We start from the raw sequence: 11,039 nt of genomic DNA on the forward strand, positions 1-11,039 counted from the left end.
GTGCCCGGAGCCGGACTTCGCCGGGGCCCCGGGCTGCGCCTGCCCCTGGCCCGGCCCCGCCGGGGTCTCCAAGGAGACGTGGGCCGCCCTCTGCACCGCGGACCCGCCGCCGCCGCCCGGTAAGCGCGCTCCCGCCGCCGGGGATTGGGGGGGGGGGGGCATGGCCGCGGGAGCGAGCTAACCCCCACCATCCCTCGGGTCTGCTCCCCCAGGGCCGCCGTGCAGCCCGCAGCTCGGCGCCCGGGACGCGGCGTGGCGGGGAGACCAGCTCTGCTCCCAGCTCTACCGCAACAAGCAGGTAACGGCTCCGCGCCCCCCGGCACCCCCGCTTCCCCCCCTGTATCGCACGTCCCCGGGCGGGTTTACGGCTCATCGCCCTCGCACCGGGAACGGCGGCAACCCGCTTGGTTTAGGGGTTTTTTTTTCTTCCTTGTTCGAAGTATTTGTCTCCCCCGTGTTGTCCCCTGAAGCTGGAAGAGCTGTTGCGGGGTTGCCCGGTCCCTTACAGCCCATGGCGCAGGCTGCCTCGGCGCTAGAGAAGACCAGGGGCATGGCCAGGGAGTCCCTCGAGCTCCGATGATGCAGAGCCTCATGCTGTTGATAGCGCGTGTCCTCCCGAGTAGACCAGGATTGACTTCATGAGAAATTATTGCACCAGAATTACCTACTTATATGGAGGATCAACCATTTTGACCAACAAGCATTTCCTTGTTACTTTATCTCTTCTTTCCTTTTTTTTTTTTTTTTTTGTAAATCCCATCAAGGGGCAGGAGAAACTCTGAGCAGTCCTAGATGAAGGTATCCCAGAGCGATTGCTCTGATCAAATCCTTGGAGTGATGTTTTGACACAGTGAAGTCAATGGAAACATTTACTAACTTCAAGGTCCCTGGGATCAAACCCTAGTTCCAAACATCAGTGTGCTACTTTCTTTGGCTCTACTTCAATCATTTAAATCAGTGGTTTTCAGCCTGCGGTTGGCAGATGCCCGGGCTCCTTGGCAGAAAATCCTCTGTCTTCCTAAAGGAGTCTCCAGAGCTATGATCAGGAGGCAAGAGTCTCTCTGCAAATTACATGCTTCCCATGAAAAAGTATTAGATGTCTGCAAGTCAAAACATACCTGTTTAGCTCTTGGGACCAGGACTTAGCTCTGTATATGTACTGGGACTGGCTCAATGGGGTCCATGATTGAAGAGATCACCGAGTACTACTGTATCATAAAGAATGGCAGCTGCATCTTCCTTCTGCACTCTACCCCCATAAATTGTTAGTCTGCAGCTCCTTCTTTTCCCCATCAGCCAACTATAAATGAGAATGAGGGGGATGCAAAGGGATGCTTACTGCTGCTCAGGAGATCTGGCAGCTGCTCTTGTGCCCTTGACTGTTTCTGGCTGTTCACAGGGTTACCTGTAATTCTTTTCTGTTGTTATTCCATGGTTATAGTTTTTTTCAGCATAGTCTTCTCAAACACTTGCTAAAGAATAAAGGAAGTCAAAAGTGAAAACTAAACAGTCGTGCCACTTAGATTTGCAGAGACAAGAGGCTGTAGGGGGTGGGTTTAGTTCACAAAGCAAACACCCAGATCATCAAATCCAAGCAGCCTGTACCATAGGGCAATCACTATTAAGTTACAGAGTCAACATCTATTCATCAATATCTCTATTCCACAGCTTCAAGATACTTTGCTTCAGAAGGAAGAGGAACTTGCTAGGTTACATGAAGAAAATAATAACCTCCGACAATACCTGAATTCTGCACTGATTAAGTGTTTAGAAGAAAAAGCCAAGGTATTGTGTTCAAGCCTGTTGTATAGATGTGTGCAGAAGAAACGGGTTGAATAGGTACATGCCATTAAAATATGTGGAAAGTCTAAGAGTGTAGACAACCTGCAGTGTGAGATCTATTAAACTTCACAGAGCTGCCAAATTGCCGATGGTGGGTCTGACCATGGAGACAGCACAGCCCATGGCATAATAAAGTTTCATTTGTAAGTTAGCTGTAAGTTAAGTTCATAAGCAAGGTAAAATTATTCCATCTAAAGCTTTTTTCAGTGAAAAGTTCAAATTTGAACGTACATTTATTGAATGTGTCTTTTCTGTCATCAATTATCCCTTTTGATAAGGATTAATTTTTCCTTTTTTATGTTTTGGGTACTTTCTGCTTTATGTTTCATTTTGTCACCTTCCAATTGTATGTTTTATTCATTTACACTAGAACATCAATCTATTTTTTTTTTCAAATTAATTAAATAGTTGTGTGGGTTTTCTTAAAGGTGAAATACAAAATTAAACACTTCAGGTTGGATGAAACATTCTTTTAAACTAAGTGTGAAGGGTTTTTTTTTAATTAAATATTTTGATTCTCTGTCTCTCATCTAAAAGAAAGTCAAGATAATTTTCTCATCAGCTTGAAGACAATTTTTACTATTCCAGCCTTGCCAATGACACTGAACTGTTAATTATTTGCTCAGCTCTGTGGATTAGGCACAAGGTAAAAAAGCCTGTAAAAAATAGCAGACTTTCCTTTTACATCCTATTCCTAGTTGACGGTGGGGCATGTCCCCCCTGCCATGCCAAGACCTGGCTCCTGCCAGTAGGAAGGGTCTCCTTCAGTGGGCACGGTAGGGAGACACAGCTGCCCCTCTGTGTCCTGTGGAGGAGGGTCCTGTGTGAAACTGTCATGGGAGGGGGCTGAGCAGTGGATTCATGACATGGTGGGGAGCTTCCTTGTTATTCCTGCCTTTCTTTGACCATCCCTGGATGCCTGAAGGGTCTTTGTCCTGGAATAACAGTGACTGAGGTGCATTAATGAGCTCAAAGCTGCTCAGTCTGCTGCTCTGAACACTCCCTGGCCAGGATCACACCTGCCCAAGTCTGACTTACCTTTGCATCCTCCCTCTTTGTCAGGCTGCCACGTTCCCCCCCATACCCACCTCACCTGCCAAATCCTGCTGGCAGCAACAGCACAGAGGAGTGCCACACAGCCAGGCGGGAGCTCTCATTTTACGCCATACTGAGTGAGAATGTGATCAAAGCACAGGCCTTATTGACATTGTCAAATTCTTCTCTTTCAGGGACTGGGTTGTTGCAGAGACTGTAAAGACACGAAATAGTTAGTCTCATTGATGTGTTTAAGCACAGGGTGGAAGAAAAAGTATCTTTTATAAGGACAGTACTAACCATCTTGCCCATCTAAAATCTGACACCAGAAACATGTTGCTTCCAGGTAACTAGAAATCACATTTTAATCTTCCCTACATCTTTTTTTTTTTATGTATAGAAACTACTATCCTGCCACAGCCAAAAAACCTGTGCTATTCTCAAAAGCACCAAGAGGAGATTAAAAGAGGACCACTGCTTTGTTCCTCAAGAAAGTCTTCATGCTTCCAAAGCTAGAAGGAACCTCTTTAATGAATTCACTGCCTGTGAAGAGCAAGCCAGCCCTGGTGTGGACAGCTGGGTCTTGCAGACTTTAGGATTAAAAGATGTCAACACCATTGATGAAACTTCAGCTAACTACAGTGCCCTGTCCTCAGACCTTGGAAAAGACACATACTGCCTGAGCCCTGGTGAAGCAATAGACTACGACCACAGTGAAGGAGCGGTGGCAGCGCATAGCTGCAGCCACATGCCTCCAGCTAACAGCAGTACCCATCCATGCAGTGAGAACTCTCCCTTCCTTCCTCCGTTTTCTTCAGCACCATGCACCTCCTCATCAGTGCCAAGTGTTTCCTCCCTCCCAGCCTATGGGTTGCCTTATTTGACTGCTGATTTGTCACCCAACAAAACAGAAGTGGCCTTCACAACATCTCTAAGTCCCCACCGCAATGTGAGAACGCACACCTTCCACCAAGGACAGGCCTTCGTGCGCAGGGATGATGATGGAGGATGGAGATTCACCTGGGTGCCCAAGCAGGCTGAATAACACACCTGCATCAAGGGTCAGCCATAAGGGTTGTAGGAGACAGACACTTCATCTTGTGCTTGAGACAGGTTCGGGCATCAAAAATCAGCCCTTCTTGGTTCTGTTGAATGCTACTCTGTCACCTACCCACTTCTCATTCCCTCCCAGATTTTTACAGATGTAGCTCCAAATTGCACTTTGACAATTATCTGCCCTAGGCCAGATGTACAAATTGGATCCACTTCTCTTGTGCCTGTGTTGAGATACCTTCTTTTACTCTCTCCACAGTTTTTCTAGAATTAGCTGTTCCTTGTTAACTGGTAGTTTCCAGGCTGGAGTGCTTTCAGCTTTGATGATCACTCCCACGTGCACCAAGCTGGAAAGCATTTTGGGAATACAGTTTGGAGATAGCACCTCTCTCTCAGATATCCACAGATGACAAGGGAGGCATAAGTTGGAAGCTGAGAGTCAGCAGTTTCCAAGTGATTTGTGTCTCTCTTGGCTACACAAATCGCCTTAGATTAAGGCAACCATGTGGATTTGTTAATGTGCTACACTAGGCTGACCTACCTGCAGTCACATGGTGCTGTCATATTCTTCAACGATGCCTCAAAATAGACAGGATTTTCTTCTGTTGCCTGGGGGTTACTTAATTACAAGTGATTCAGTGAGTTCAGGGGATTTTCTTAAGGTGTGATTAAGAGACTAAGGTGTTTACTGCACTGTATTTTAACGGTATTTTAGCTGTCAGACAAAAGGAGTTTAAAAAGTTTGAGCCCTGGAACAGGAACCAGAATTAGAAATGCTGTAGAGTAATGACACTGCCATCACCAGCCAAGGCCCTGGCTCAGTATATCGGTGGCAGAAATTTTATCATCTGTGAGTAATGCACACTCAGAGCACTTCTTTCTTCTGCAAAGGATACATTCCCCTTGCCTGCAGCATCTCACTTGTCTTTTGATGGATTTTATTCCACATTTACCCGCCTGATTTTGGAAGCCCCCATAAAAGGGAGCCAATCCTGGCTTCATAAGCGATTTCAGTGGCTCCAGTGGGTCTTTTTTTGCAACATCAAGAGCTGCGCTTGTGAAACTGGAGATATTCTTTCTAGAGAAGAACTTTTTGACCTCTTTGTCCTGATCTGAGATCTGCTTCCTCCTCCTCCCGTAACTCCATGCTTCCTATGGGAAACGTTTCTCCCAGTTTGGGGATGCAGTATCGCTTAGTGGTTAGAGTGAGTTTTTGGGAACCACAACCTACAACACCAGCTCTTGCCTCTCCATGTCTCTGTCAGACAGCAGTGGCCTGAAGCTATGATCATCACTACCTTGAGAATGCTTTAAAAATCTCTGGAGAGAAGGTGCTGTAGCGCTGCACAGGACTTGACTTTTAGTAACACTACTAATGATATGAAGTCAACTGACATGAAGTTAGCTCACCAGTAATGTTTTGTGCTACCTTTGTTTTCTGCTTTACAGTAGTTTGATGCCTAAGTATTGGAAATAGTGTGATTTGGTTATTCTTGCTCAGATTGGTCCCAGTGACATTAAGCATGTACTTAAGTAAAAATAACTGTAATTGAGGATCTCCTTCCAGTGGCTTATTTTCCTGTAGAAAACTGGATATTCCTTTATTTTTAGAGGATAAAAATGTCTCCTAAATAGCCTCTTGTTCCTTAGAATTACAATATTTGGGATTCTCCATCAGGAGCAGTAATGATTTCCTAAAAGACTTCCAAATAAACTCTGTGTTTCTGGGTAGTTACTTTAAAGCCAGTCAAGGGCAGACTTCCTGAATAGGCAATCTGAATGCGTTGATTGTAGGCATTATGGCACTGGATTAAAAAACAACCCACCACAAACAAAACAACAAAACCCCCAAAACACACATGGAATGAATACAAGTATTTGTTTGGGAGCTTTGTTGCAGTCAGTAAAAACGTGGCCAGCTGACGAAGACTGGTCAGACAAGACCGCTGTTTCTATAGCACTTTTCTGCTTTTCAGTGAAAGCAGGAGAAAAATTCTGTCCTACAACTCATTTCTTTCTCAAGGCATTTCTTTTCTATTAAACTCCTCTTGCCCTACTCTATAAGGTAGCATTGGAGAAAATACTCCTGTTACAGGAGTTTTTATTGGTGCTTGTGGCAGTGTAGAAAATGCCTGGGCTTAGTATGAATATATGATGAGAGACCCTGGTATGTGTGGTGTGGGGGGTGAACAGCATGTAGGGAACAGACATTGTGGCCAGAGGATGCCATGTCATTCAAAGCAGCTGTAAAACAAGCAGAGGAAGACCTTCCTGTTTTCTAGCACTACTGAATGCTATTACTTGTGTATTTCAATGCTATGGAGTCAGCAGCAATAAGAAGTACATTTGTCATGTCAGCAAATACTAAATCAGACTTTCTTCTCTGAAGATAGAGAAGAAGCTTTCCACCTGTTTGAGATTTCCTTTCCACATTTTCATATCACAGCACGTGAGAACTTCTCCTGCAGAACACCAGAACAAGCGTCAGATCTTTGGTGCGACCTCAAAGTAGGGTTTCAGCAGGAACAAACTGATGCTTGAACCTTTGCCAGCCTTTTGTAAAGGGGTGACCAGCCCCTTGTCTCATAGCAAATGAATTATAGATGTAAGTGAATAGCTCAATGAACAATTTACCTGAATGAATCCTTTTCTTTGCCTATGGGTTCCTGAATTTTACTCAGCATGAAGGTGCCGAGTCCTGTTGCAGGGCTTTCTGTCTGAGCCTGGCTTACTGGAGTTCATTTGGGCAGGGGGCCCCATGGTGCTGCTCCTGTCAGCTGATGGGTGCTCCTGACCCATGCATGCAAACTTAAAATTCTGATTTAGACTACTGCTTGAGCAAAGGTCTCTGTGTTAATCATGCTGCTGATCACTGTAGCGGAGGGAGCACACTGGAAAGGAAACAAAAATCTCCGAAGCATTTTAGCAAATACCTAAGGGTGATTTACTTTTCCCTGATAACATCATTTGAACAGAGTTATCAAAGAACAATAGAAAGAAGCTATATGGTGTCTAACACCAACCCACAGCAAGCAACTTGGCCCCGAGGGGAGGAATGAGACTCTTCTGCTTTTATGTTTCTGTGTAATACTCCCCCTGAGTTCATTGGTACAATTCTCACTGAGGACAAGTCTCAGTGACCCAAGCATTCCTTCAGATAATTGCTGCTCCTATAGCCAAAAGGTAGCCTTTACTCAGCATACCTCACCCTAAACTACCTGGTTCCTATGAAAATCCTGCATTCATGCAGGTATAATAGATGCAGAAAATGAATAAGAGAATGAATACATTTTATGTCAGATTACTGTCAAAAGGTGGGATATGAAGGACAGTCACTGACTGGGCTGGTTTCTACATGTTGATTTGACCTGCTACATCCCTGTGACATCCTTGGGTCTGAAAGCAGTAAAGCTGCATTAATGTGGTGCTGCTTCCAGCTTATTTGCCTTTTATCTAAGGCTCATGACCTTAGATACAGGCTGAGGCTGTAGCAGCAACACTGCTAACAAATTGACACTAGTGAGTCAGAATCTAGCTCCTCAGCATGTAGACACCCAGAGTAGATGTAGCCTACATTGAACTTGTAAAAATCAGCCATAGAAATGGAGCCTAACACGCCATCTTTTTCTTCATCAGAAAATTCTAGAAATGTTTATTGGCTTTTAATTACTGTCCAGGTTGCATTACAGTTCTTTGGCCTGCAAAGACATGGTAGAGGTGGCCTTGCCTGTACAAAGCCTAGACTGGGCTTTGAGATGGGGGTTCAGTGCTGGTTTCTGCCTGATGCTGCCTCTGTTTGTCCTTTTGTATCCATTCTCAGTGGGTGAAACGGAGCCAAAGCCACCCCGCTGCTCATGGAAAGTGTAAGGTAAAGCCGAGGGAAGACTGTGATGCATTCCTATACCACAGAGGTAGCTAGAGATCAATAGGAATGAAAGCAAAAAGTGGAAACAAAATCCCGTTCTTCACACAGCCATCACAACCAGGTAGCCAGGAGATAGCAGAGATGAACAGTGTCAGCTTGGTACTGTACTTGTAACTTCAAAAACAAATCAGGCACCTGGGATAGAGGAGCAGGAGCTCTGGGTATTGCCTCTGGTATTACACTTTGTTTCTGTGCTTTGGTTTCTACAGAATCCAGCAGTAGACCAGTTCATAGCAATTGAACAGCAAAACATGATTCTTGCTGCTGGAAACTGTGTGAGAAGTTCCCTCTTGCCAAGGATCAGTACCAGGCACACATACCTCTGGGACAGGGAAGTAATGACTTGAATGGCCCAGGGGCCCTTGGAGGTTCTTTGGGCAGTGGAGAACTCCATTGTCTGTAAATATCCACCTTGTATTAACATATTTGTTTTATTTTTTTATTTGAAATTTATTATGTGAATGTAACATGCAGCTACACATGTTAAAACAATCCATGTTTTTAGAAATGTATGCTCTTAGGAATGGAAGTTAATTTAACACTTAATATGTTGATGTTCATGATTTCTGTGATTGAAAAAGGCCATGATGATGTGTAAATGTCAATTCTACCAGTGTCTTTAAGTTATATCTAATAAAACTTAACACTAATTGATGCAATTCTTTCGGCCCACTTCAGCTGTTGCTCACACTGCACAGCACCACACCCAGCACCTCCACACCTCTCCAGAGGACTGAAAGGGATCTTGGTTTCCTACAAGCACAAGTGTCTACACAAGGAGGTGCAATTTTTTATCATAACAGAGGTAAATATTAACAGCCACAGGCATGCTCATTTCAGTCTGGGCTTACGCAGCATGTTGCTGCAATCCGTTATTGTTTTGATTCAGAAATAGATTCCATGCTACAAAGTGACTAGGAGAGGAGGAAGTACTGTGCTTCTGTTACTTTTTGCAGCATCAGGCGCTCTCACTTCATAGAGCCTTCTTTCTTAGGCATATGAGCATCCTGATCCAGGGCAACCCGGTTCATCATGATACTCTGAGTACTCCTGATTTTGACTCTGAAGTAACGAATTGTAAAATGGCACTGAAGTGCCATGTGTAGAGACTGAAGATGAGAGAGAAAAGCAAGAGCAAAGAATTCAAACCTCTATTTAGGCAGCTATACTTGACACCAAGAGTAAAGCTGTGTTACTTATTAACTTTCCTTTCTGATCTTGGGCAGGTTTATTAGTAACCACACACCAGCTGGGACCAGAGTGATCTATTTTTCATTGTAATGCTAGTTTGTTTATTGCTTATGAAAAGATATAAAGTGAGCCTTCCTTAATCTCTTTTGCGCTCCTCTAGAAACCGCAATAACTGTCAGATGATTCACAAGCACTCTGGCTTGTTGCCAGGTAGCTGACATCCCATTGTAAAGACAGAGCAGTCTATAAATAATTTGTGGAATGAGCTGTGATTCACCTAAAATGCCATCTCTCCAGTCATTCCTCTGCTTCATTAGTTGTGCATAATTGAATTATTTCAAGGCTAAATATTTACACACAGTGAAGCCTAAGGAAATTAGTATAATAATGGTGCAGCACAATCAACAGACTACAAAAAAAATCAGTAGGGGCGTGAAGGTCTGGGGGATCTGAGCTCCCTATTTTCCCTAATTTATTCAGAAATCCCACTCAAACTGTAGCTGTAATACTGTTACACTTAGCTGAAACTCCCAATAACTGTCTCGAGCTGTTGTTAGTCAACACTCTCTATATATTCATTTACTAAATGTTTGCAGGTATGACATCTTCCATCACTACATTATTCCCTGTGAATGATCACAGAACGCAGGGTCAGGAGTTGGAAGTGTGGGAGCTTTGCGACACTTCCAGGGGTACAAAATACACCAGAAGATGAGTCCGAATGCAGGCCAGGACCCCCAGCCTCCAGCTGCGCAGGCCTAGCAGCACATCTGAGAGCACGCTCGCACAGCCAGTGCCCCAGCGGTGCCACCGAAGCCCCAGCTGTGCAGGTAACAGCAGCCAGGCAGCTGAGGCCTCTGCACTGCCCCTTGCACGCCTAGATGTGCAGCTGGGGGCTGAGGATTCCCGGTCGTGTCGCAGGTGTCACAGGCCCCGAGCTGTCACAGGTGCGGGTTCAGCCGGGGGCGTTTCACCCCGCGCCGCGTCCCCGCCGCCCGCCCGCTCCCAGCCCGGCCCCGCGCAGCCTCGGCGCTGGCCAGGGTGCTGAAACGGCCGCCCCGCTCCCGCCGCCGCTGTGCGGGGGTGCGAGAGCAGCAAGCGGGCGTCCCCCATCCGAGATAGATCCCGCAATTTCGGACCGAGACGCTGTGCGATCCCCGCGAACTGAGGTGGGAGGAACAGCCCCGTCCAGCTACCAGCAGCACCAGTGCTGAAATGACCCCGTCACACACGATAGCCCTTGGTTAGAAGGGCAACCTTTCTTTAATCTCGAGGTAATCTCTGCCTGATGACATGGCCGGGGTTAAGGAACCAGGGGAAAATGCCGTGTGCGCAGGACTGCGTCTTGGTAAGCTGCTGGCACTGTTTACGGGTACAAACGTTGCTGGGCTTCTCTGCCCAGGTTGCGACCTAGCTGGATAACAGGCAGGCTCATTGCGGAGTCTGCATGCATGGCCAAGCATCCTACTACACATCACCGCGCACAGAAAAAGTGTCAGCTGGAAAGATCCCCTTACCCATGTTATCAACGGCAGTTTATTCCAGATACAGAAGGGAGAGATTATCAACTGCCTCCCAGCTAGGAGAGTGAAACCAAGAAATCCCTGCGATCTTTGAGAAGTAGCATCCCGTGTAATCTCTGAAGCATTGCATGTTTTATTGAGTATCAAGCTCCAGGTATGAAAGCTTGATACTACAGAAACATTTCTTACTAGAGAATCAAAATTATTACTCTTTACATTGTAGGATTATGCACGCTATTCAGACAGGTATATGGGCTCTGTTATACTGGAAACTGTTCAAAATCTCAGCTGCTCTGTAATGAATTTTGTTCTCATTTCCACTGACTAGGATCCCAAATAGCCTCCCTCTTTTCTAAAAGTTTTTTCTAAGTTACACTAATATAAGTAGGACCTGAAATATATAGCATTTCTCTGGTCTTTTCTCAACATTCACTCTGGAATTACATGACAGACAGCTGCTAAAATGGTGT

The 11,039-nt window shown here is 45.4% G+C and overlaps 1 protein-coding gene across 1 annotated transcript; it reads left to right on the forward strand.

The window, feature by feature from the left end:
• Window positions 1-211: 211 nt before the first annotated feature.
• On the forward strand, window positions 212-7,298 carry GMNC (geminin coiled-coil domain containing; the record flags this gene model as incomplete). Its single annotated transcript, XM_075417344.1, has 3 exons — window positions 212-298; window positions 1,669-1,785; window positions 3,278-7,298. Coding segments are annotated over 3 exons (849 nt in total), but the record flags the coding sequence as incomplete, so codon positions are not given.
• Window positions 7,299-11,039: the final 3,741 nt, after the last annotated feature.

This window comes from Opisthocomus hoazin, chromosome 4, assembly GCF_030867145.1.
Source record: "Opisthocomus hoazin isolate bOpiHoa1 chromosome 4, bOpiHoa1.hap1, whole genome shotgun sequence".
Taxonomy (NCBI): domain Eukaryota; kingdom Metazoa; phylum Chordata; class Aves; order Opisthocomiformes; family Opisthocomidae; genus Opisthocomus; species Opisthocomus hoazin.